Below are 27,564 nucleotides of genomic sequence, written 5' to 3'. Positions count from 1 at the left end.
TACTATAATACAATTTGCAACACATAATACTAGGAATATAAAGAAATATAAAAAAGCATCTGAAATCATTCAAGATAAAGGAAGCAGAACTACAGAGTAAAGAAAGATCTAATTTAACAGGTGGCTCCTGAACTATGTTTGGAAATAAGCTGGGAACTCTCAGAGATGATAATGAGAAGGGAGGGCATTCCAGATACAGAACCTGAGTGATGAAATTTAAGGCATAGGACTGTAAGGGCCCTTTAAATGGATGGCCACAGTGCAACAGGAGATTGAGTGGTCCAGAAGTAATTTCTGTGAATATAGGACTGCCCTGTGGGTGGGATCCTGGCCATATTGAGATAGCTCTGTAATGGGTGGTGACTCTCTCGCTGGTTGGCTGTATGTGTGACCTCACAGGCCCTTTATAAGCCCACTGCAAACAGCAAGTCACTCTCTTTAACCTGGCTCCCTAGCCTGGGGTAGCCGAGCCAAGCTGATAGATAGCCGAGAGAGGTAAGGAGTTTGGTAGTGAACATGTGGGTCTTCAGACCAAGTGTTCACTAGGGAGTTAACAAATCAGGGAATTAAGTCAGGGCATTATGTGAGTAGGTATAATAAAGGCTTTTAAGTTTACATGTAGCTGTTCTTGAGCGTGCTACCAGTTATTAAACTACTATTCAAGAAATCGTGGCCAGAGACCTTTGAAGGCCTCAGAGGAGGCGAGGCAGGTAGAGTTGATACTGCAAAGGTCAGTGGTCAAAGGTGCTCTGTTGGGCCTAGGGCAGACTAGTAATAGTAACTGTCAGGAGGGCATGTTACAAATGGCGCCTGAACATGGGGCATCAGAAATTATCAGGTTTTGAAAATTAATATTTAACATTCGGAATTAAGATTCTGAAAGATTTGGTAGAAACGCCGCCTAGGAGGGAAAGCAGAGAGGCAATATGGATCCAGGTAACCCTGGGATCAGGCTCAAGGATAGAGCTGAGCATAATGCTTATATAAATAGGTTAAAGAGCCAGATGGAAGATCTTTTAACAAAGATCACTGCTGAAGGACAGCAGGAAGCTTGGATTCAAGCTCCGAGAAGGCTACCCCCACACCCATTAAATATAACTCGGACAGGGAGCAACCTAGAGCTAATGTGTATGTATGACAGTATAGAGTATAAAATTCAACAACTAGAAGTTGAGTTGAAAATAGAACAACAAACAATTAAAAAAGAGTTACTAGACTTGCAGGTTAAATTACAGGTTGAAATAGAGAAGGAAGAAAAAGCTAGGTTACTACACAAACCAGTGGCTGAAGCTAAGGAGGGAAATAAAAGAACCACATGGACTTCAGTTGGAGAAATTCTTCTTAGCGTTTTGTTGGTTTACCACGTGCATTATTGTCTTAAGAAATTTCTTGATTATCCTTCCATTGAGAAGAGGTTTAGTTCTTATGTGCAAAGCTCAGTTTGAATTTTAAATCAGCCTTTGGGGAATTTTCCAATTCCTGACCCTCTTCCCTCAGTCCCACCTTTGTGAGCCAAGGAAGAAGGAGGAGGAGGAAAAGGAAGGGCTATAATATCATCAGCACTGCCCATTAATCCATTCAAAACTCCTGTGCCTTCATTTCAAAAGACAGGAGTAGGCTTTATGGCCCAAGGCAAAAAGGAATTGTGGTGTATTGACTATAATATTCAGAAAAAATTTTTAAATACAGTTCGGTTAATTTCTGAGAAACCTTACAAGGATAAGACCTTGCAGTTAGAGAGAGTGGAGTTTTATACTTATAAAACCTCTAGGATAGTCTTTGGAGAGTTGGAACTCCTCTTTGCTTACCTCCTGGATTTTCTACTTCCAGGGGTGGGCTTGATTGCCCAACCCCCTACGAGTACTTATAAAACAGTGTTTATGTTTAGAATGGTTTGGAAAATTGCTGTCTTAATCACTAGAATAGATAGACAGTGTGTGATCTTTGACCCAGGAAGAAAAGTAATATCAAATGTATTGATTCACACTCCTGAAGTACAATTCAGTATCAGAAATTCAAACTTTGATTTTAGGCAAAAGAATTCAGGGATATCATGGACTGAAGCTTTCATAGCCGAGTGTCCTTTTCCTATCTGTAGGAGTGGCAGACCACTGAAAAGGTTGGTGAGAAAACACTCAGATAAATATTAAACCCTACATGTCCATTTTCAGAGTGGACCTTCAAATCATATCTTTTATAATCAGGCTGCTAGAGTTTTATATTTGCAAATTGTGATAACTAAAGAGGAAGCTAGGAGCATGGCAGAAGGCTACACAGCTTATCTTTCTTTTCACTCTTCTATGCTCCCTATAGGACAAAACTCTTATGGTTTGAAATTTAATGTTTTAAGACCAATGGATATTATGGCTTCATTCCAATCCGGAGAAGCAGCTAGGCATGTGATAAACCATTTTTCCATTGTAGGAATCTCACATGCATTTAAAACAGGTTATGGATTGGCTTATAAATATTTTGCTTTTAAATGTTTTTGCATTGAATTTGATTTTGCCCATTCCATTGGCATTTCTTATCCTACCAGTCAAGTCATTACTGAACAGACTATATTCCCAAGATGTTCCAGTGCAAACAACTCCAATGTAATTGCCAGATGATGAGAAGAGATTTAGAAAGTGGTAAATAGAAGGAAATTAGATAGGTTAACTGCCTGGGAGAGAGGGTTTGCTTGTATTTTAACAAACAGAAGGAAACAGATGAAGAAGGAAACAGATAGGTGGCAACAAGCACCTGGAGAGAGACAGAAAAAGAGAAAAACATCAAAACAAAAGAGAAGGTCTAAGAAATATCTGACACTGAAAGAGCATGGCTAATAAGAAGACTGTTAAAGAACTTTAAAACCAGCAGGAATCATTGAATTTCCTAACACAAGATGAGACTAAGGGACAATGGACTTATGGACATTTATAAATTCTCAATTTATGATTATTTGATCATGTTATTTGTTACATACTTCTAGTATGTATTGTGTTACTATGCTACTATGTTACTATGTGTTTATGTAATATATGTAATTATGTATAATGCCTCCCATATTGATGAATTTATGTTTCAAGGTCATAACCACCCTATGTTCTAAATCAAAAGAAAGGGGGAGATGTTAGGTTCTTACTAAGTGCTAACAATTCTCTAGTTCCAGCCTTTAAAGGGAGTTTTACCCCTTTGAACTTCTGGGGAGGAGCTTACATGTTTAAAAGGAGCAAGTTCATTGGTAGAAGTAATCTTTCCACAAGCCCTTGTGTTACCCCATGCCCATTCTCTGGGAGGATAAAAGAGGGCGGCACTCTGGGGGAGGAGGAGTCTACTCTAGGTCAGAGTTGGCAGCTAGATACAAGAAGAAGAATCTGGCCGAGAGATTGAGTTGAGACAGCAGATCTCCTCCCAGAGAGCAATCTGCAGTCTCTGGAGACAACAGAACATTACATAGGACAACAACAAAGGCAATTTGTATAAAGAGTATGTGAAGAGAAAGGCATCAATTTAAAATAAATTACCTTTATAAAAAAATATAAAAATAGATAACTAAGATTTATATATGTGCTAGGTACTCTGCTAAGCTCTTTTTAACACTATTTTATTTGATCTTTCTAACATCTCTGGGAAATAGGTGGTATTATTATCCCATTTTCCAAACAAAGAATCTGAGGCAGAAAAAGGTTAATGTCAGAACCCATATTTGAACTTGTCTTCCTGACTTCAAGCTCAGCTGGTTCTGCTAAATTGTGCTAAACATGACATCACAAAATAGAACACAGGAGAAGTGTCTTGTGGCATTTAAAAAGTTTAGGAGACATGATTTCTGGGTAATTAGTCATTTTTTGGACAATGCCAATATTTTAATAAAAGAAGCCCTGGTTATTATCATGGGATAGCTTTAATATCAGACATACCTGAAACAATCCATGTAAGTGGAATACAAATGAATTGTGACTGTTCTATTGACACATCAAGTGGAATATCCCATTCTCTGTTCTTCCTGACCACTCTTCCAATCTGATTGGAGATTGAGTTTAAAGTAGAAGGAAGGGGATAGGAAGCTCATAGGAAGGGAGACAGAGGACTACCCTTGCTTCAAGCACATTATAAGTTCTGAATTCTACACATGCCCAACATGGTACCATAGTAGGTGTTCAATAAATATTGGTTTCTTTTACTCTGATTTTGTTCTCATAAAACAGAAAAATCTATTGTCTGTTTTAAATTTTTTTTAAAGTCAATGTGGAAAATACTCCCTTACCCAGTCTACAATGATGAACACAAGACTATTAAACACTTATTTTTTTCAATTAAAAACCTTTACAAAATTAATTTTAAAAAATTATTTCTTGATTTAAAAAATCATTGTCTTTCCCAGTAATTCTCTCTCAGCCTTCAACCAAAGTCTCCTTCTCAAGAAAGAAAAAACAAATGGACACATTGACTGTCTTTGACAACATATGTACTATTTTACATATCTAATTCACCACTTTTTCACCAAGGTTACGTGCATTTATCAGAACTCTGATTATTTTAATATTAAATAAATATTGTGTACCTACTATGTGCATGAGAGAGAGAGAGAGTTTTAGAATTATACTTTATTTGCAGAATTCATCAGTTTTCTCTCTGAAAATAGATAGCATTTTTTCATCATGACTTCTTTAGAATTGTCTTGGATCATTGTATTGATCAGAATAGCTGTCTTCATAGCGATCATCATTACAGTATTGCTATTATTGTGCACAATAACCTTCTGGTTCTCTTCACTTCAATATACATCAATTTATATAGAAATATAAATATTCTTTTCTTCTGAATTTTGTTTCTTCTGAAACCTCTCATCATTTCCCATAGCATAATAGTACCCCATTACAATCATATGCCACAACTGCTTCAACCATCCCCCAGGTCATGGGAGATTTCCAATTATTTGACACCATGAAAAAAAGGGCTATAAATATTTTGGTACATATAGGTCTATCCCCCATTTTCTCTGATCTCTTTGTGACACAGAACTAGTAATGGTATTGATGGATCAAAAGGTATTCACTCCTGATTGACCTCAGAGTCATGGTTGAATAGGAGCTAGGAAAAAAAACAAACAACTGCATCTAGTTCATTTTATAGATGAAAACCTGAGATCTTCAAGTTCCCCTCGAGCTCTTATATTCTACTGCTTTAATGGATATGAAAGTTATTTGATCACTATAAAAGCACTCTACCAATTATTATTGTCTGTCAGTTTATATGTCAAGCTCTATGTTGTGCTACAAAACAGGCTTCTATCACACAGGAAAAGATAACATGTTTCTTCATATCTTTTTTTTTTTTTTTTTTTGGATGGGAATAGATGATCTTTTAAATCAGCTCTAAATCCCATGACCCTGTGTTTCTGACTTTATGGCTGAATTTTGGTTCTTTTCAGTGGTGAGTCAGGAGCTGGGAAGACAGAGACAACAAAATTAATACTTCAATTCTTAGCCATCATTAGTGGCCAGCATTCTTCAATCGAGCAACAAGTCCTAGAAGCCAACCCTATTCTGGAAGGTAGGTGGGTCACCAATTCTTTAGAAAGTGCATTCCTCTTTTAACCATCCCTTTTCCCATCAACCAATCAATCAACAAGTATTGATTACAGGACACTGGGACAATGAGGAAAGTGCTAAGGTTAATTAAATATGAAATTGCCCCTGCCCTCAAGGATCTTACATTCTATTGTGGAGGGGAGGAAAAGGAGAAACAATATGTAAACTGGCATGTGAGTCAGGCTTCACTTAAAAAGTGATAGTAAAAGTCAAGCTTTAAATAAAATGGCAGATTTTAAGAAGTGGCAGCAGTGAGGAGGGAGAGCATCCAGATATGGGAAACAGACTAGGAAAAGGTATATAGAAAGAGGAGACATGGTGTCAGGTTTGAAGAAAAGCAAGCTAGATCAGTCACATTGGATCTCGACTTAGTACTCTTAGGTTTAGAATTGCCTCACCCTTAGTGCTGAAGCAATGTAGTTTGTACATGTGGTTTGTGGTCCACGTGAAGTCCATGAGGATTCCTCAGTAATCCAAAGTCTGCTCCTGCATGTAAACATAAGATGTTATACAAAATTTGGGTGACCTCAGAAATTCCAAGGGAAAAAGAGAAATCCCAGATGAAGACAGGCAGAGCTATTTATTCTTTAAGGGACTTTTTTGTTAGAGACCTAACAACTATATGGTTCAAGCTAAGCTCATTGATAGATGATAGAGCCATTATGCTGCTTATCTGATGCTGCCTTAAATGATAATAATAATAGTAATGGCTAGCACTTATATGGTGTTTTAAGGGTTACAAAGCCATTTACATAGGTTAGCCCAGTTGATTCTTACAACAATCTTAAGGGGTGAGTACTATTATCCCATTTTATAAATGAGGAACTTTTTTTCCCGAGGCAATTGGGATTAAGTGACTTGCCTAGGATCACACAGCCAGGAAGTGTTAAGTGTCTGAGGTTGGATTTGAACTCAGTCTCTCCTGACTTCAGGGCTGGTGCTCTATCCACTGCAATCACTTAGCTCCCCTTAGATAGATAGATAGATAGATAGATAGATAGATAGATAGATAGATAGATAGATAGACAGATAGATAGATAGATGGAAGGATGGATGGATGGATGAGGAAATTGAGACTTGCCCAGATTACACAACTTGTAAGTGTAAGGCAAGATTCAAATTCAGGTCTTCCAAGCCCCACCTAGTTACCACAGAGATCAGAAGGGGATAAATTGGACCTTACAATCAATCACTTTCTGTTCATAGAGAGGAATGGCATGCAATGCTAAGATCCCATCTCATAATCTTGTCCCATCACTCCCTTTTCCACTCCTACTCTACAGTGAACCTGTGGTGCCCATCTATCTAATAGATAAGAAATCATACTTCTTCCCCTTTTCTGACCTCTCCGGTATCACTTTATCTCTCAGCCTTTGGCAACGCTAAGACAGTTCGAAATGACAACTCAAGCCGTTTTGGGAAATACATTGAACTTCACTTCAACAAAAATGGAGTGATTGAAGGAGCCCAGATAGAACACTTCCTTCTGGAGAAGTCCCGGGTCTGCCGACAGGTAAGTCCATCTCACATGGAAGATCATTTTGAGCAACAGAGGTGGTCCACAGTGAATTGGGAAAGTAACTGTGGTTTGCCTTCAATTTCTCTCCTTATCTTCTTTCTAATACCTCCACTACCCTGACACCCAGCTCTTGGACTTATCTACATCTCCCCTCCTGGGTATCCAGAGGTCGAAGAAAATAGAGATATCCCAGGAAGAAATGATTTAGAAAGAGACATGAGAACCATATTCAAGGATTTAAAAGATTGTCATGATGTGAAGCAAGGATTGGATTTGCCCTAGTATATTGTAGAAGAGATTCTTGTTCATACATGTTTGCAACTCAATGGAAGTCAGATTCAATGATTCTTTGATTCTGCGAAAATCAGAATGTTGATGTGTTTTCTTTCTTTCTTTCTTTTCTCCTTCCTCCCTTCTCTTTCTGTTTCTTTTTCTCCTTCCCTCCCTCTTTCCCTACTTCTCTCCTCTTCCTTCCTCCCTTTGTCCCTTCCTTCCTTTCTCCTCCTTCCTTCTTTCCTTTTATTATTTTTAGTAATATAATAATATTAATAATAATACTCCATTATTTTTTAAAAAGTTATCATGTTCCAGTTTTGAACTATGTACCTAAGTTTTAAGGTCATTGTCAGATAGGACAACTTCATTTGAATGTTCATTGCCACATTCTATCAAAGGCAAAATCTTCCATTGGATAGACTGTAGGTCTGCTCCAATGTGACAGTCCTCTCAACATTTTTACACATCTACAAATTATCCAAAGATGACTATGTGCAACCAGCACTCCAGAAGACTGATGACGCTTGCTGCCCACTTTGTGATAGAAGGAATGAACTCAAAATGCAGAATGAGATAGACATTTTTGGAAATGGGCAATGCAGAAATTTATTTTGTTTAACTGTACAGATTTATTACAAGGATTTTATTATTGAGAGATTGCAGAAGGGAGAAAAAATAAATGCTTGTTAATTGAAAATTAAAATTAAAAACATTCTCTTGTTCTCACCATTAAGTTTTATCGACAAATCATCTTTCTCTGACATTATCCTCTTCCCAGGCCCCAGAAGAGAGGAACTACCACATCTTTTACTGCTTGTTAATGGGGATGAATGAGGACCAAAAGAAACTACTGAGTTTGGGAACAGTCTCAGAATACAACTATCTCACCATGGTAAGGGACACAACTCTCTAGCTCTCTTTCTATTACCCCCCCCCATCTCTACCATTCTCATCAGTCTCTTTACCCTCTTATCCAAGTTTCTAAAGAGCTTGACTTATATGGAAAGAAGATCTCTCTGTAAAATTATGTCATAGCAAAAACTATCCAAAAAAAAAGAAGGGCTCTAGCTCTTTTTGATTAATTATCACACAATAGCTAAAAGCCATTAGCCCAGAGAAGACAACATATGGCCCTAACTAAGCTACAGCTGTGGTGGGACTTTGCCCCAGGGAGCTAATATTTAGAGGGTGATAACAAATTGAAGACATTCAGCAGCTTAGAGTTTGGTACTTAGCAAGAATAATTAGAAAAATCTCAGATGGTAAATTAGCTGCCAAATTAATATATTCTTTCTCATGCTAACATCCAACATCTCCCAGTCTCTTGGATTCCATGCCACGGGTCTATCCTCTTCAGCAGTGTTTGAGAATCTGTTTCATGCTATTTTCCCTCAAGCATATTTTGTATTGATTTTCCCAAATGCAGAAATTGTAGAGTATGCCTTGTGAACTCCAAAGACAAACCTTTTCCCTATTTCCTACCATTTGCATTTCTTAAATGCAACCTCAAATGTGCATAGGCCTTGGTACTTTTAAAAGCATTTTCACATATGTCATTGCATCCTCACTAATACTTCTGAAAAGCAAGGACTATCACTTCTATTTGACATGAGAGTAAATAGCCTTAGGGAGGATAAATGTCTTTTCTGAAGCCATGTAATGAATCATATCATCTTTTCTTCTCCTCCTCTTTCTCCTTCTTCTTTCTCCTCTTCCTCCTCCTCCTTGTCCTCCTCCTCTTCCTCCTTTTCCTCTTCTTCTTATACTTGCTGTTACAGCTGTTGCTTCTTCTTCTTCTTCTTCTTCTTCTTCTTCTTCTTCTTCTTCTTCTTCTTCTTCTTCTTCTTCTTCTTCTTCTTCTTCTTCTTCTTCTTCTTCTTCTCCTCTCTCTCTCTCTCTCTCTCTCTCTCTCTCTCTCTCTCTCTCTCTCTCTCTCTCTCTCTCTCTCTCTCTCTCTCTCTGTCTCTCCTCCCTTCTCCTTAGGTAACTGATCCTAAGCTCTGCTAAACCGACACACAGAGTTTGCATGATATTCTTTTCTTTGCTAAGTTTCTTGTAAGATGAAAAATATTGTACCGTTAAGATGACATTGGGTTGTTATTTAAAAATCAGTGTCACAAGTGTGTGTGGGGGGAAGGGCAGTGTGGACATTCAAGGACTATTTGATACTCATTCTTGTTCTACTTCTCTAGGGGCATTGCACATCTTGTGAAGGTCGCAGTGATGTCAAGGATTATGCCTCCCTTCGCTCTGCCATGAAGGTTCTTATGTTCTCTGATTCTGAAAATTGGGATATTAGCAAGTTGTTGGCAGCTATTCTTCACCTGGGTAATGTGGAGTTTTCAGGTAAGTCTGGTTCTTCTTGAAGCTAAGTGGCACAGTGTATAGAGTACTGGACCTAGAGTCGGGAAGACCTGGGTGTGAATCCTAGCTTAGACACTTACTGTGGACAGTGGACAAGTCACTTAACCTCTCAGTGCCTGGGTTTCCTTAAAATGAGAGATTGGACTTGATTACTGCTGAGATCCTTTCTAACTCTAAATCTATGATCCTATGATCCTAATGTCTTAGAGAAATCTCTGGGCTTAAAATTTGGATACCTAGTCTCAATATCATTTCCCTCTTTTAATTATTTCCCATTTATCTTGTAAATAACTTGTTTGCACATATTTATTTGCTTATTGTCTTTCCTATTAGATTGTGAGCTCCTTAAGAGCAGGGACCACCTTTTGCCTTTCTTTGTATTTCAAGCACAGTGGCTGACACATAGTAGGTGCTTAATAAATGTTTATTGACTAACCTGATGATTTTGGCCTAGGTAAGATTTGTACATTTGTGAAAAATTAGGAAAAACAAAACCTAGGACAGTAATAGATAATGAAATGCTAAGCTGAATATAATTATAGAGGCACTAGAATACATGATAGAAAAAGGAAGGGCCATAAGAGTAGTCAATAGAGAATAAAGGCTAGAATTAGCAGAAAATACTTCACAGAGGAGATGGAACTTAGTAGGTGGTGCAGTGAAGAAAATGTTGTTAATATTCTACCTTAGATACTGACTGTGTGGTTTTTAAATTTTTTTAAATTTCTTTTTATTATTTTAATATATCTTTATATTTTATTTATATTTATAAATTATTTTATTATATATTATTAAATATATATTTCTGTATATATATTATTAAATTATATTACAATTTAAATAAATTTAAATTGTAAGCTCCTCAAGGCCAGGCATGTCTTCTGCCCTCTGTACATATCCCTAGCCCATAGCACAGTGGCAGGCACATAGTAGGTTCTCAATAAATGCTAATTAATCTGTTGACCCTAGGCCAACTCCTTTAACTCTTAGTTTCCTCATCTAGAAAGTGAGAGTAATAATAGCACCTATCTCACAGAGTTGTTGCAAGGTTCAAATTAAATAACATATAAAAGTCTTAAAATACCATATAAATGCTAGCTATTATTGTTGTTGTTCTTGTTGAGTCATTTCAGTAGTCTCCAACTCTCCATGAGCCCATTTGGGGTTTTCTTGGCAAAAACACTGGGATGATTTGCCATTTCTTTCTCCAGATTATTTTTCAGATGAGGAAACTGAGTCAAGCAAAATTAACAAAGCTAATAAGTTTGAGACCAGTCTTTCTGACTTCAGACCTGGCATTCTATCTATTGCACCACCTAGCTGACTATTATTCTTGTTGTTGTTATGACCCCTGCTTTATTACTAGGTCTTAAATATGAAAGTAGGCTCCGGGTAAATGGAGGAGTAGATTTTGCAGGTAAATTTGGACAGAAGGTCAGAAAGGTATAAGCAAAAGTATTAGAGATTAGAACAAATATAGTACATGCAGGGAATGGGAAGGGAACTTAATTGATGTATTATGTATTGGACAACCCTAAGAGATAATTGAGTAGATAAAGAGCTAGGTGCCACAGTGGATAGAGTGCTGCATCTGGAAAACATGACTTTAAATCTGGCCTCAGACACTTATTAGCTGTGTGACTCTGGCCAAGTCACTTAACCCTGTTCACCTCTGTTTCCTCCTCTGTAAAATAAATTGAAGAAGGAAATGGCAAACCATTCCAGTACTTTTGCAACAGTTCAGTTGCTTTTGCAACAACAACAAAGAGGGACAAGATTAAAGATGATAAAAAAAATTAGTGATTAATTTATATAAGGGCAAAAATCTCATAAGGATCTTATTAAAATTGTTTTTTCTACCCTCAGTTAAGGAGGTTGGAATTCAAGTATGACATTATGGGTACAATATGACCCTGAAACCAGCCTAGTACTGACTGATTTTGACCTTTTGCAAATACCTTGGCCTCTAGTTAATGAAATTCCAGAGATAGTTCCCATAGAATGTAATTCTTTCTGAAACAGGATTGGTCTGCTCTTTGCATACTTGTTAATCTTTCTGGGTATCTCTGGCCCGTGGCAAGAGATCTAATCCAGCAGTTCTCAAAGTGGGATCCATGGGCCTCAGAAGGTCCCCAAAAACCTTTCAAGGGAGGAAATCTGTGAAATCAAAGCTATTTCCATAATCTGTTAAAATGTTATTTGCTTATTAAAACACCCTTCCTTTTTTGCAACCACATTATCTGTGTGAGGCTGGATTGTCTCCATATACTTAAACCAAAACAATATATTATATGTAATATATTGAATGTAGAAGTAGCCTTCTTTGAAGCCATACATTGGAGATTTGTAAAAATATGCAAAACAATGTTCTTCTAGTAAATGATTGGATTTGAAATATATAGTTATTTTCATTAAAATGTTCTTTTATTAACATGTTTATGTTCACGGTTACATGTTAACACATTTATGTTCAAATCTCAGAGTCAATCTTTCTCATAGATGTTTGTTATTTTTGGCTTCTAGCTGCTATTTCTGATAATCTGGACTGCTCCCATGTCGTTGAGACCCCACACTTTCTGGCTGCTGTTAAGTTATTGGAGGTAAAACTGTTATGATTATTTCTCTCCTCATCATCTTCCATAAGAAACCTTTCCTCTTCCCTCTAGACAAGGAAGTCACTGGAATTAAAAGTTAATATCTCCAATTTTTCCTATATGAATCTCGTATGAAACACAGTTGTTTCTATGCTATCTCGTGCCTGGATTACTAAAATAGCTTTGGAATTGTATTCCCTGCCTCAAGTCTCTCCCCACTTCAATCCATCCTCCATTCAGCTCCTAAAATGACCTTCCTGAAACCTCAAGAAACTCTATAATCACTGCTATGTTTGGAGTTTAAAATTCTTTACAATCTGATTCTTTCTTATCTTTCAAGTCTTTTAAACTATAGACTCCATAATCAAGCTATTCTGACTTATTTGCCGTTTACTACATGGGACACTTGATATCTCATATCCTTCCTTTTGGACTAGCTGCAACACTGCCCATTCCTCCATCCCAACCCTGTGCTTGGAAAACTCTTCTTACTTCCACCTTTTAAAATCCAAAAAAATATAGCTTAGCTATTAGCTGTGTGACCCTAAGCAAGTCATTTCATCTTGAATGCCTCCAAAAAAAAATCAGTTTAGAATCCTTAAAAGCTCAGTTTAAACACAACCACCTACATGCCTTTTCTGGGATTTCCACTCTTCCCCCCTTCCATCCCCCATTGCTATTGTGTACTTCTAAAAGCAGCCAGGTAAGGCAGTGGCTAGAGTGCTGGGCCTAGAATCAGGAAGACCTGAGTTCAAGTTCGAAAATCTGATATTTTACTGGATCGCTAAATGGGACCCAGGAAAGTCATTTAATCTCTATGTGTTTCAATTTCCTCAACTCTAAATAGGAATAATAATAACCCCTACCTTCCAAAGTCTTTGAAAAAATCTCAAATGAGATAGCATTTTTAAAGTGCTTAGCATAGGACCTGGTACATTGTATTTGTTTAATAAGTGCTTATTTCCTTCCTCTAAGACTTTTTTTTATTTCTGTCTATCCTCTTTGTATCTTATATTTACCTATTTATTCATATGTCATCTCCCCCATGTATGTAAACACCTTAAAGGCAAGGACTATTATTTTTTCTATTTTCTGCCAATCCCTGGGTCTTAGCTTAGTACCTACCTAGTACATAACAAGCACTTAATAAATGCATGTTAGTTGAATATTATAAAATCAGCTTTGAGTTCATGCTTACATTATGGCTCAGTAGCCACATGTTTAAAGAGAATCACTCTTTTTTTTTTTTTTTTTTTTTCATTAGAGAATAATCCCCTGATGTTCTGCTGATGTTTCCACAGGTGAAGGATATGGAACTCCAGGCCTGTCTGACCAATCACTACATCACCATCCGAGGGGAAGGGGTCTCCCGACCACTGAACATCCTCCAAGCCAGCGACCGGAGAGATGCTTTTGTCAAGGTGGAAAGATTCATATTTCTTATCTATCCTTCTCTGGTCCCTTCCCAAATTCCCCTATAGCTTGATACCGGGAATATTTAGACCTTTTCCACTTTTTGGGTGTCCTTCAGGTAACTGAAAGGAGCCAGAAGAGATTCACACCCTGTTTCCTGTTCCCTAGTGCCACATTCTTAGATCTATTTCATACATTCTAGTGTCTTTCCCTGCCCTGAGATCTTCTATTTTAACAGAACTAATTCCCACTTCATCAGAATGACTGAGGATTGTATCTGTTTTGTCATTTTTATTTCAGCAATATTATTGCAAAGGAGTATTCCCAAACATTACCTTGGACTTTCCTTTCCCTTCTTAAGATCATTTCCCATACCCTCCATATCACTTCTACTCTTTTACAACTCCATCTGTTTTCATATTCCAGCATTATGATTAGAGATTGTTTCTCACTTCAGTACATTTCACATTGGACTTTTAATGGTTTCCTTTGATGCAAGCTCTCTACCATTTATTTACAATATCCCATGGTGTAGTTTCCTAAGGTGCTCACCCCCTTCATATTGCTAACCATACCTTTTTTTCATTTCTCTTTCCTACAAGAAAGTTCTTTCCTATTTTCTCCCCTATCCCAACTCTACTCCTCATGTCTGGCTCTCTATAATCTGACTGATCCAATTTTATCTTCCTCTACTCACAATACTTTGTACTCTAAGTATTTGAGCACATTCTTTGCTTCAATCAAATCATTCTGTCCCACATATGCTTTTGCACATGCAATTTTCCTCATTTGTAATGTCCTAGGTAGAATAATGAATAGATGGAATGCTGGACTTGTAATCCAGTAGATCAGAGTTTAAATCCTTCCTCAAGACACTAACTGTGTGACCTCAATCTTAGTTTTCTCATCTGTAAAATGGAGGTATTGATAACACATATCTCCTATGGTTGCTTAGCTATTATTTGATTATTGGGAAATCTAGCTCATCTTCAAGGTCCAATTTGAGTCCTACCTTTGACATTAAGCCTATCATAACTATGCCATTGCCTTAGCATTTGATTATATGTATGAATGATTGAAAATGCATTCATTTTCCCAGCTTTTTTCATTTTTCATTTTTATCTTAAAATTCATTCTGAGTAGCTAATTTGGATCTTGTTTCAAATAATTTCTCAATTCTTTTCTAGCATTCATTTTTCAAATTTTGAGATCCAAATTCTCTCCCTCGCTGTGACTTTTTCCTTGTCTATTGAGAAAGCAAGCAATAGGATTACTCATTATACATGTGAAGTCATATAAAATGTCCATATTAGCCATTTGACAGTGAAAAAGATAAAATAAAAAATAAAGTGGGAAAATTCTTCAATCTGCACTCAGAGTTCATCAGTCCTCTCTCTGAAAGGTGGATAATATTTTTCCTATAAGAACTTTGGAACTTTCATGGATTATTGTATTGATCAAAGTCTTTTGCATCATCATTACAGTATTCAGTTTTATGATAATAGTAACAATCCAAAGCACTTTTATTATTCCCTGAAAACTATTTATGTGCCAAAGATCATGATAATGACATGATCCTGGGGAGATGAGCTGAATGAACACTTCCATAATGTTCTCAACAAACCATTATCAACCAATACTGAAGCCACTGACTGTATACCTCAAGTTGAAATCAATCCTTCTCTAGCAAAACTTCCAATTGAAGAAAAGGGTTTGAATGTCATTAGGTTCATCTGGTATGGCAAAGAGTCTGGTACTTTTTATATTCTGGCAGATACATATAAAGTAGAGGTCCATTGTTCATTCAAAAGCTGACTGAAATCTTTCAGGTTATATGGCAAGAGGAGGTTATTCCTCAGAAGTTCAAGGATGCTTCCATTGTCCATATCTATAAAGGAAAAGGAAACAGGTTATCTTGTGACCGTAACAGGCAGTGAGGGTCTCTCTCTTAGGCATTGCCAACAAGATTGTTGCCAGAATCCTATTTAATAAGCTGACTTGGAAGGTGCTCGCTTTGCTCAAGGGATTGTTATAAGGTGACCCCTGCTCAGTGTAGTGGTATGAATAGCCATGATAATTATGTAACCCAAAGTTGGAGAGACCCAGGCCTACCATATGCTCGCACATGCACACACACACATACACCACCCCGCCCAACACGTATACCCTCCCAATATGACTACCTTAAAACATGCATTTTAATTAAATTTTTTAAAACTAAAAATTAGTCTTCATTACTTTATAGTCAAGTTTCATCTGTTTTGTACACTACTTAGCACTCAGCAAAGTTCTGAATAATAATAATGATGGTTGCTAGCATTATGAGTACTTTAGAATTTATTTGCAAAGCTATTTACATGTTTTTGTATTTGATCACAGGTAATCAAAAAATACTGCTAACAAGCTGATCAGCTTGTTAACTCCATGATTTGCTGAGAACATGTCAAGTCCCAATTTGTACACAAGTTAGATGAAGTGGTTTTATCTCTCTCATTCTTATTCTACTTCAATGCCTCTGTTATTTACCACATTTCCAGGGAATTTATGGACATCTCTTCCTATGGATAGTCAACAAGATCAATGCTGCAATCTTCAAGAAACCCTCCCAAGACCCTCAGAATGTGCACAGGTCCATTGGCCTCCTGGACATATTTGGCTTTGAAAACTTTCATAAAAATAGGTATGAAGATCTCAATTTGTTTTTAAGGAATTCAGAGAGGTGGTGAGCAAAGAAAGAGTATTGCTTCCCTATATCGTTTTTCTAGTGATCTTAGGGAGATTCTTGTCAGCCTTCCCTTCCTGAATGGTCTTCTTGACACTGATCTGAAGCATATCACATCTGGGGTATAAAATTCAGTTCCAGAAGCCATTATTTTTGGAAGAACATTGATAAGGGAGAAAGGGTCAAGAGGATGTAGTTCATAGTAAATGGCCATGAGCAGCAGTCAAATAAGGACTATGTGAAGGATCTGGAAATATTTAGCCCAGGAAAAAGAGGACTTAGTTGGGGATATGATAGCTGTCTTTAAATAAATGAAGAGGAACTAAATTTATTCTGCTTGACCCCAGTGACCAAACCTAGGAACAATGAGTGAAAGTTGCAAAGAGGGAAACTTAGCTTTGATATAATATATGTAAGATATTATTATATGAATGTGATAAGCAATGTGTATTTAAATACATATATAATATGTGTGTGTGTGTGTGTGTGTGTGTGTGTGTGTGTGTGTGCATAGTATCTTTGGGGATAAAGAGTATGCATGGACAGACTGCTAGGATAATTGCACAGTGTGGACTATAACAATTGATATTCATGATATCTTGACAAAAACATTTTGGCATACTATAGAATTAAGAAAAATTGGGGAAGCTTTGCTCGAGGGGAAAAACTAGAGTAATATCCTGAAAGACAGGACTAATGATCCCATTGGGGTTGCCCCCACAGCTTTGAGCAATTCTGCATCAACTTTGCCAATGAGCATCTCCAACAATTCTTTGTCCGCCATGTCTTCACAATGGAGCAGGAAGAGTACCATGTGGAAAACATCTCTTGGAACTACATCCATTTCAATGACAATCGGTCCACTTTGGACTTGCTAGCTCTCAAACCAATGAACATCATTTCATTGATGGATGAGGAAAGCAAATTCCCTAAGGTGAGTGTCTCTATTGGCACTGTGGAATCCAGTTATCACTCACACTCATATTTGGGAGTGTTCATTCTTATCAAAAAATACCTTTAAATTGCATCTGTATATCTAACATTGCAAACAATTCATCAAGTAATTGTAGGAAATTATTCTTCTTCCTGAAATCATGGAATCATTGATGGATTTTCACTTAAGTCTCAAAGAACAATATCAGATCCTGGAATGGCTTAATGATGTGTGTCTCCCTGCCCAGATGTGGTTATGACCATCATTTTCAGAAGACGGTCTGGGAAGGTTAATTAGTTAGTATGTCATAAGTTTGGAAATATAACCAAATGGATACATCCCTTTTATGGCTGATATTTTGAGGTTGCCTCAGGAAGTAGTTGGTTCCCACTCAGTGGAGATTTTAAAGCAGAAGCTGAATGACCATTTGTTGGGGATGTTGCAGAGGAATTCTTCTTTAGATACAGTTTGGGAATATATTTTTTCTGAGTTTCCTTTAAGTTCTGATATTCTGTAATGGCAATGAGAAAAAAAGAAGTGGGCTATGAGTTGGGAAATGTGAATTTTAGTCTAGCTTTGTTCCTGACTCATGGCATGACCTCAGATAAGTTCCACAGTCTCTCTAGACCTGAGTTTTTTCATTCTTGAAATGAAAACAGTTGAATAGATAGCCTCCGTGATTTCTTTTAGCTCTGATATTCTATAGTTCCAAATCCTGATTTCTATTGCCTTAGGGAGTCACTGATTTCTCAGGTCACAATGAATAGCATAAATAATCCCACTAATGATTAGTCATCATCATCCTAACATCCTGGTTATATGTGCTTCTTTCAGGGCACAGATGCCACCATGTTACAAAAATTGAATCATGTCCACAGCAACAGCAAAATATACGTGGCACCCAAAAACATGCATGAAATGAAATTTGGCATTGCTCATTTTGCTGGTTTGGTTCATTATCAGGCTGAAGGTGAGTGTTATCAGTCTTTTTATACTTGTAATTGAATGGAGGTTAGGATGATAAGGGAAGGGAGAGTGAGATTTATATATTTCTCCTTTAGAACAATGAGGAATGGAAGGAATGAATGAATGAACAAATGAATGAGCAGATGGATGAAAAATTAATTAAGTACTTAACCATTTGCCAGGCACTGTAATAAGTGCTAGGTAAAAATATAAGCAAGAAAAATAGTTCTGCCCTTAATTAAAGAGCTTAAGTCCTAAGAAGGAGAGACAATAATTTATGGGAAACCAAGGAAGAAAATATCTAGAGAGCCATAGGAAAGGTAAGTTGATCAACAGAACAATGGATTGATTGCAACTTTCTCCATTGCATTTCCAGGGTTGTCTATATATCATTTTAGTTAGAGAAATGAGGAACGTTGGATGCTTTGGATTAATTTTGATAAAATAAATAGGAAAGATGGGACAATTTATGTACATTTTTATAAAGAGGGATGAAATGTATGACTTAAATTGGAGAAATGAAGGGGAATATTCTATGTGTTCTTTTACATTATTTCATTTTGTAAGACTTGGAAGGTGCTGGGTCTTCTTTGTGTCCTTAGCACCTAAATAGCATCAGGTGCGTGACCAAATACATATTTATTGAACTGGATTAGCAAAGTGAGAAAGTTGTTTAGTACATTGTTGGTTAGTACATTGGTAAAATGGTCAAATAAAAGGCAGAGGGATATTAATTAGAAGAACTACAAATACATAGCCTGGAAAAGAGAACATTCTGTAAAGACATGATAGCTGTGTTCAAATATTTTAAAGTCTGTCATGTAGAAGGGTGGTTAGACTTCAAACAAATCAAAGGATAAAGGAATAGGTGGAATTCCACAAAGGCTAATTTAAACTTGATTTGGGGAAAAACTTTAAAACAATGTCCTGATGCAGAGGGCATGTTTCCTCTCCTTGGTGATCAAACAGAGGTTAGATGACATTAATCAGGTATGTTAACTTATGTTATAGTAAAGATTTCTCTCAGGTATAAGTGGGAATAATGAGCCACTCCAGTTCCTTCCAACTCTCAAGTTTGTGGTTCACTAGCTCTACCTTCTTTCTTTTATAAAATGCCTCCTTGGCTGATGAAATAACTACATATGCACAGCCTATTCTTTTCCTTCTCAAAATTTTTTTCCTTTTGTGTCTTCAGACTTTCATAATTGACAGCTTCTCCAATGACTATGGCATCTCCAGCTGTCTTTCATTCAGGCAAGGTATCTCCCTTGTATGGAATGTAATCCTTTCTCATATACACTTCTTAGAATATTCATTTTCATTCGAGATCCAACTTAGTGTTTACATTCTGAGTGTTGTCTCATCCCTTCATGCTTCCCCTTCATTTCTCCAATTTAAATCATACAGACTGTCCTTTTTAAAAAAAAAATAAAAATGTACATGAATTGTCCCATCTTTTCCATGTTCCTCACCCATCCAGCTGCTGATGCACTCTCCTCTATTTATGGAGCCGTGTTCTTGTTGCATTTCAGTAGAATATAAACTCACTATGAGCATCCTAAATGTCTAACATAGTTAGTTGACTAATATAGTCAATAGTCTAACATAGTAGATGCTGAATAAATATTGGTTAATTTAATCTCAGAACTAGAAAAACTGAGTATCCTACTGTTTATTTGCTGTATTGTCCTAGACATATCCCTTAGGTACTTCGAGCTTGTTTCCTCATGTAAATAATTACTTGCATTGCCTAGTTCATGATACTATTAGAAAGTGTTCTTTAAATTGTAAATTGTTATTGATGCTCTGCTACAGACCATGTTCATTGCTATAATGAAAAATGTAAAAACATAAGAACTTGCTGACTTTACTTTTTTAAAGAACTGGGATGATTTCCAAATCCCACTTTGAAGATGTCCATCTTCAAAAATGTGATGACTTCCTCCCTGCCTTAACACTCATGTAGGGAATCCCATTGTCCCTGAGGTTTTCCCTACTATAGTGTGGGCTAGCAAAGCTTGTCAAACCCCTGATTGGTGGCCTAAAAAACTTTCAAGTGCAGCCACAAATAGGCTGAAATATAATTGGGAAATATGCAACAAAATAAATAAAAATATAGCACAATATAGATAATGTGATGATTTTGTAAGTCAATATGTGATTGATGAGGGAAGGGAGAATGGAAGAGAATTTGGAACTCAAAATTGTAAAAAAAATGAAATTAAAAGTTGTTTTTATATGGAATTAAAAACAAATCAGAATTTCTAGAAATAAATATAGACACTATTAGGAATAAATGGATATGGGAATGGTGAGTCGTGTAAAGGAGAGAAACATGGAATATAATCATGAAATCATAGAATTAGGGCTGGAGCTGACATTGGAGGCCATTATTCCCACCTCTTCAGAGATTAAGTGATTACCCCAGTCACAGAGAGTTTATATGAGGCAAGATTTCAACTCTGGCCTTTCTGATTGCAGGCTAAATGCCCTATGTGCCCTTTTAAAGTATTTAATCCACATTTGTATAGTACTTTATTTTTTCCAAAGTATTGTGACCAAATTTTCTTGGTCAAAATACTTCTAATGCCCTGTGAAGCAAATAAGAAAAGCATTATTATCTCCATTTTATAGATAAAGAAACTGAGCCCCTCAAGAAATTGTGACCTTTTGATACTGTAAAACTATTAGCAGAAATTGAATTAGAAGTCATAGCTCCACTACATTATACTATTTCCTTTTTTCCCATCATATCCTTCAATTCTCACCTTTTCCTTTTCCTTTCTCACTGCCTGCTCCATTTCTTGTCCTTCCTTTCTCCTCATTCTTATGGCCTCCCCTTTTCTTCTTACCTTCTCCATCTTGCCTCGCTCGTCCTCTGACCCCCTACATTCCAGAGTTTAGGACTCCTTATCCTCCTTGGGTAGAGCTGGTTTTGAAGACTGGACTGTTTCTATCCTTCTGTGTAGAGAGTTATTAGATTACAGATTGAAAGGGAATGGGAACAGAATTTTCTCTGACATCTGAATTTCCACAGAAATACTTTAGACTTGCAATTTTCAAAGGACCCTTATTCACAGATAAGCAGACCTCAAAGTGAGAATTCAATATGGTAGCATAATAGTTTAAGAGTCAGAAGACCTGGGTTCAAATCTTGTCTCTGCTATTTACTGTGAAATCTTGGTTAAATCATTTAACATGTGTGGATTTCATTTTCTAGTGAAAAAAAATTTGGGTTTGGAGTCAAGAGACATGGACTCAAATCCTAGCCCTGCCATTTAATCCTGTATTGGGCAAGTCACTTAATCTTGTTGGGCCATAGTTTTCTTAATCTGTAAAATGAAAGGTCAAAATCCTCATTTTATAGATGATTTCTTACATCTCTTAATGGTTCCTCCTCTAACTTTTCCTTGTAGTTCTAAATGCTATGATTTACCCTTATAATTAGAGAAATTAAAAAGTGGGATGGTTGGTCCAAATGTAATTTAAGTGACATAAAAGGGAATGAAATGACTCCAAATCTTCTCAAAAACAAAAAAAGTTAAGCCTTATCATACATTATATATGTAAATATATGTGTATATGATATATATATATATATGTATATCTATTATATATGTATATACAAAAAATCAGTAAGCTTTATATATATGTATAGATATATGTGTGTATACCTATATATGTCTATATAAATTTTACTGATTTTTTAATACCAGCTAACACTTCCCAGACTGCCTATAATATTGATGAGGGAGATGTTTCTATTTTCCCCACTTATTATCCCTCTAATTGTTCTGTCTCTTTCCCTCTGCTTCATGTTTCATTCCTTCCAAATGTATCCTTATTAGAAATTCCAGTAACCTTGCCTCTCACTGTTTTTCTAGTCCATCACCTCTGCTCTATCTATACTTTCTTCTCTTCAAAGTCTTGACCTTTTGATTATCCAGTTTAATTGTGTTCTGTCCTCTGCCTTTACATTCATGCCTGGCCGGTGCTTAGTCCTGGAATGATTATAGTATTCAGCTTATCTTCCTCACTTACATTCTGATGAAAGGAGTCATACAACTGTGTTGACTGGGTTATCTAATCTCAATTGAACTCTTATTGCTCTGCAAAAGCAGTATTCCCGTTGTGGCTATTTCAAACCTTTCATCTCTTCTCTATCCCATTGCTATTCCCTCTCAGCAGAGGATGCTGTGTCCTGCTTTCTTGACAAAATTCAGGCCATCTAGGCTTGAGTTACCTGCTCTCTCTCTCTACTTTCCACCTCTAAACCCCTTCTTCATGGTCCTTTATTTTTTCTTTGTTCCAGCCCAATGAAAAGCTTGGTGAAACTTCTGTTGGCTGAGACTATTCATTACCTGTACTGATACCCTTACTTATTCTGCTTTTCCTATCTCTTTTTGCAATTTATTCCCTCATTCACATATCATTATATATACTTACATATGTACATGCATACAATGTTTCTCTGTCTGATCCTCTGTCCTCTCTCTCTCTCACTCTGTTTTTCTCTAGTTCATTCTCTTTCTCTTCCCTCTCAATCTTGTTTCCTTTCTCTCTCTTATCACCACCACCACCACCATTATCATCATTATTTTATACCTCTCCTCATATGCTCTAGCATAAACTCAAACTTCTAAGGAATTTATAAATCACTTAGTAGGTAAATTTTTGTGTTTCAGAAATGAATTATGGGAGGAAGGGGGGAAATGAGCATGCATGGTATTGTGGCAAAGTGTTGGAGAGAAAAAAAAAAGCTAGAAAGTGCAAAAAGTACGGGAAACTGATGAATGAGATGCCACTTTCCCTTTTACTTTTCTCCTGGTTCTATTATATGGTGCTTAAGATGAGTTTGTTCTCCTGTCAGGCTTCTTGGAAAAGAATCGTGATGTTCTTAGTACTGATATCATCCAACTGGTACATTCATCTCAAAGTAAGTTCCTGAAACACATTTTCCAGTTGGAATCTTCCCATATCAAGCTAGGCCATGGGACAATCCGTCTGGCTAGCTCTTCAGATTCTCTCTCTAAGGTAAGTTTGTTGATTAGCTCAGAAGTCAAAATCAATTTTTGATCAATCAATTATATTCCTAACTCTCAGACCAATTCTCTAAAAAGTGTTGGGATGAAAGGTTGGGTCAGAGAAGCAAAGCTGGCTGACGTTCTGATTTCTTTAGCTCACTGATCCAAACCAAAGCATTCTCAATCACTTTCACACTGCAGGAAGTTATTCCTGGTATAAAAACAGTGTCCCAGGTTCTTCTACTTCTCTTGGCAAAGAGTAGGAGAAAATGGTTTTTAAAGGCTAGAGAAAGAGTAGGAGAGTGGGCTCTTGTGTGCCTTCATGTGTGTGTGTGTGTGTATGTGTGTGTGTGTGTGTGAGAGAGAGAGAGAGAGAGAGAGAGAGAGAGAGAGAGAGACAGAGAGAGAGAGAGACAGAGACAGAGAGAGACAGAGACAGAGAGAGACAGAGACAGAGAGAGAGACAGAGAGAGACAGAGAAAGAGAGACAGAGAGACAGAGACAGATATAGAGACCAAGAGACAGAGAGACAGAGAGAAAGAGAGAGAGAGAAAGAGAGAGAGACAGAGAGAGACAGACAGAGAGAGACAGAGAGAGAGACAGAGAGAGAGACAGAGAGAGACAGACAGAGAGACAGAGAGAGAGACAGAGAGAGAGACAGAGAGAGAGAGAGACACACGGGGAGAGAGAGAGAGAGAGAGAGAGAGAGAGAGAGAGAGAGAGAGAGAGAGAGAGAGAGAGAGAGAGAGAAATGCAAATTGAGGCAACTCTGAGATACCACCTCATACTTCTCAGTTTAGCTAAAATGACAGGAGATGATGATAAATGTCAGAAGTGATGTGGGAAAACTGGAACACTGATACATTGTTGATAGGGTTGTGAACTGATCCAACCATTCTGAAGTGCAGTTTGGAACTATGCCCAAACTGTTCATACTCTTTGATTCAGCAGTGTCTTGACTGGGTCTGTATCCCAAAGAGATCATAAAAAAGGGAAAAGAACCCACATGCAAAAATGTTTGTAGCAGCTCTTTTTGTATTGACAAAGAACTGGAAATTGAGCAGATACCCATCATTTGGGAAATGGCTAAATAAGTGAATAAGAATAAGATTTGATATATGACTGACTCTGTGGACCTGCTCAAGTCATATAACCTCTACCTACCACAGTTTTCTCATCTGCAGAATGGAGATAATAAAAAGATTATTAAGAGGATCAAATAAGCTGATTTTGTAAAGTGCTTTGCAAACCTAAAAGTGCCATTTAAATTCTAAATGTTATTATCACCACTGCAGTAGGAAGCATTAGGTCTGGACTCTAGTCCTCACTAACAAACAAGTCAAGCCCCTCTGCTTCTGTTTTGCAATCTGTATAATATTTGCCCTTCCCAGCTATTGTGAGACTCAGACAAGATAATGTATTTAAATCCAAACAACAGTGTTAAAAGTTCTGTGCATATGTAAAGGTATAACATTGCTGAGGATGTGGAGATAGGAGTATATATCATTGTGTGTATATATGTGTGTGTGTGTGTGTATGTGTGTGTATTTAGATTGTGTTATATGAGTGGATAAAATATAATTGGGCATGAACTTGTATAGTACATCAGATGATGTATTATAGCCATCAGCTCCTTCCCTCCTCATGCCCCAGAACATCATAGATGTGTTGGATAATAATGGCCTCAGTTGTTCCCAAATTAACACAGCTGTTTCAGGTCATAAGAATGTCACCTGATGGAAAAGTTTCAGTGTCTGGAAAGCAGAGGATGGGGCAGGGAGGAGCAAGGGACTTCTGTTGGCAAAATGGAGGCGTTTCAGGCAAGTCCTCATCCTCTATCTCCACTGCGCCAGGGCTTTTAAAGGGAACAAACTGAGGAGTTTACTGTGTATGGAATTCTCAAGGGACTGAGAAAGAGAATGAAACCATCATTCCACCCTACCCTCAGCTCCAATTTTCCTTTCCCTCATGGAAAATTGCTTCACCCATTCAGTTCAATTCATCAATTATTGAGCAAACAGAGTGACCTGCACTAGGCAATTCAGGAATTATGAGATATACTAAGACATGGTCTGTTCTCAAGGAATTTGCAATCTAGTTGGGTAGACAGGTAAATACATGTTAAATAGTGAACAAGAATTTAGTGTAGAAGTGAGTGGCTAAGACTACCAGTGTCTGGTAATTAGAGAGAAAGGATCTGCTCTGGAGAGATTCTTCAGGGAGATAGGATATGGGGAAGAATCTATTGCATGAAACACCAGTGTGGCTCCAAACTTAAGAGGTCCTGATTCTTTCACTAAGACAGACCTTAACCTTGTTTGTCATGGGTCCCTTAGGTAGTCTGGTGGAATCTATGGTTCCTTTCTCAGAATCATCCTTTTAAATGTGAATAAAATGTGTAAGATTAGAAACAAAATAACATATTAAAATATAAGGTCCAAAAGCCTAGGACTTTTGAAATATTTTGTACAATTCTCAAAATTCTAGAAGAGCAAGAACAAGAATAAAAAGAATGAGGAGAAGAAAAGGAAGAAGAATGAGGAGAGGAAGGAGGAGGAAGAGGAGAAGGAGAAGAGGAGTAGGAGGATGAAGTAAAGAAGTAGGAGAGGAAAAGGAAGAGGAGGAGGAGAAAGAAAGAGAAGGAGAAGGAAAGGGAAAACAGTAAGATGGAGGAAAGGAGAAGTAGGAGGAGGAAGAGGGAAAGGAGGAAAAGAAAAGTAGAAAAAGAAGCAAAAGAAGAAATAAAAGAAAAAAGAAGAAGAAAGAGGAGGAGGATGAGGGGGAGGAGATCTTGCATTACATGGGGATTCCAGTTGCATTGGAGTCACTCCTTGATGCCATGGGTCCTCCCTTCTGTAGATCAGAAACATTCAGAGCTCCCATATCTGTCATGAGATACATGCCCTTAGTGTCTATGTCTGGCAGATGTTGAGACATATGTATGTGAAAGAGCCAAGATTAGGTATCATTTCCCAGATGATGTGAATTGAAATAAAAAGAGGAACACTCCTATGTGACATAAAAATTGATTCCAGAAAAGAATAGTCTACTCCTGCCAGTAGACAGAACTGGTTCCAAATCATTTTAGGCTGGGTAGGATCTATCCAAGGGCTTCTGCCTATGGTGTCACTATCTTCCTACCTATCTGGAGACTCTGGGCAAGTCTAGCTCTGATTTTTCTGGGCTTGGGTTTGAGGTTTCACATAAGGATATGTAAAAGGAGAACATTGGTTGGAAATCATTTTTAGCTCTAAATCTTAGGAAACTACAAAAATAGCTCTCAAGAAGGATAAATTTACAACCTTTCTTTGAAATCCTCATTGCATTAGAATTCCTCCCTTATGGTAGGTGCTCAAGATTGTATATTTAGAGCTAGGAAGAACCTTGGAGAAGTCAGTTTATACAATTCTCCCATTTTACAGATGAAGAAACCAAGACCAGTGGGATTGTACAAACCTGGCTCCTCTTACTAAAATCTAGCATTGTGTCTCCAAGTGGCAAGCTTGGAGCCTTCACCCTGGAGCTAAAGCCTTTTTTCCTATGGGTTCAGTCTCTGCAGTTTGAAGGCCACTAATCTTTGAATAGCAAGTCTCTACCTTTTCTTTCTAGAGGATTTTAACAAACCACGTGTTCACCATAAGGCTATAATGAGACCATTTTTCTCACTGAGCAAACACAATTGCACTGGAGACACAGGAGACGGGTGCCTATGTTAGGAGAGGGGCTGGCCATACCATTCTCACAGGGGAGAAGTGGGGGAGTGTGATCCCTTGATAGGCTTTAGAGGGTGAAAGTATTTGGGGATGAAGAGAAACTTCCCCATGTATCTCAGACTTGTGATTCTAAGACATTTGCGCCTCAGTTTCCTTATATGTAAAATGGAGCAGTGGTGGAATGGAATGGCCTTTGAGCTCGATATTGAGGGACTCAACCTTTGTTTGGCTCCAGATAGGCCCTGCAAGCGCTTGTCAAATTCTCCTGGGGGTCAGGGAAGGGATGAGGGGAGGGGGGAAACCCACTCGGTCATTCCCATGAAACTTCCCTGGGAACTCAAAGGCACTGGTCCTGCTCATAGACATTAGCCACACGGGGGCACTATTGTTTCACTGTGAGAACAAAGGATTTAGCCTGGCTCCAGAAAATAGCACCTCCCAATTCTGTCTAGCAAAGCCA

At 37.5% G+C, this 27,564-nt stretch overlaps 1 protein-coding gene across 1 annotated transcript in view; it reads left to right on the top strand.

Moving 5' to 3' along the window:
- MYO7B (myosin VIIB) overlaps positions 1-27,564 on the top strand; it is a 136,773-nt gene that overhangs the window by 29,970 nt on the left and 79,239 nt on the right. Inside the window, exons 6-15 of the mRNA XM_074301720.1 lie at positions 5,420-5,541; positions 6,950-7,092; positions 8,153-8,266; positions 9,567-9,720; positions 12,262-12,338; positions 13,634-13,753; positions 16,283-16,425; positions 17,191-17,401; positions 18,236-18,371; positions 23,238-23,401. Coding sequence (XP_074157821.1) covers positions 5,420-5,541; positions 6,950-7,092; positions 8,153-8,266; positions 9,567-9,720; positions 12,262-12,338; positions 13,634-13,753; positions 16,283-16,425; positions 17,191-17,401; positions 18,236-18,371; positions 23,238-23,401 — 1,384 coding nt within the window. The remainder of the gene's footprint in view (positions 1-5,419; positions 5,542-6,949; positions 7,093-8,152; positions 8,267-9,566; positions 9,721-12,261; positions 12,339-13,633; positions 13,754-16,282; positions 16,426-17,190; positions 17,402-18,235; positions 18,372-23,237; positions 23,402-27,564) is intronic.

This window comes from Sminthopsis crassicaudata, chromosome 3, assembly GCF_048593235.1.
Source record: "Sminthopsis crassicaudata isolate SCR6 chromosome 3, ASM4859323v1, whole genome shotgun sequence".
NCBI lineage: Eukaryota > Metazoa > Chordata > Mammalia > Dasyuromorphia > Dasyuridae > Sminthopsis > Sminthopsis crassicaudata.
This window is presented reverse-complemented; position numbering and strand designations above follow the sequence as displayed.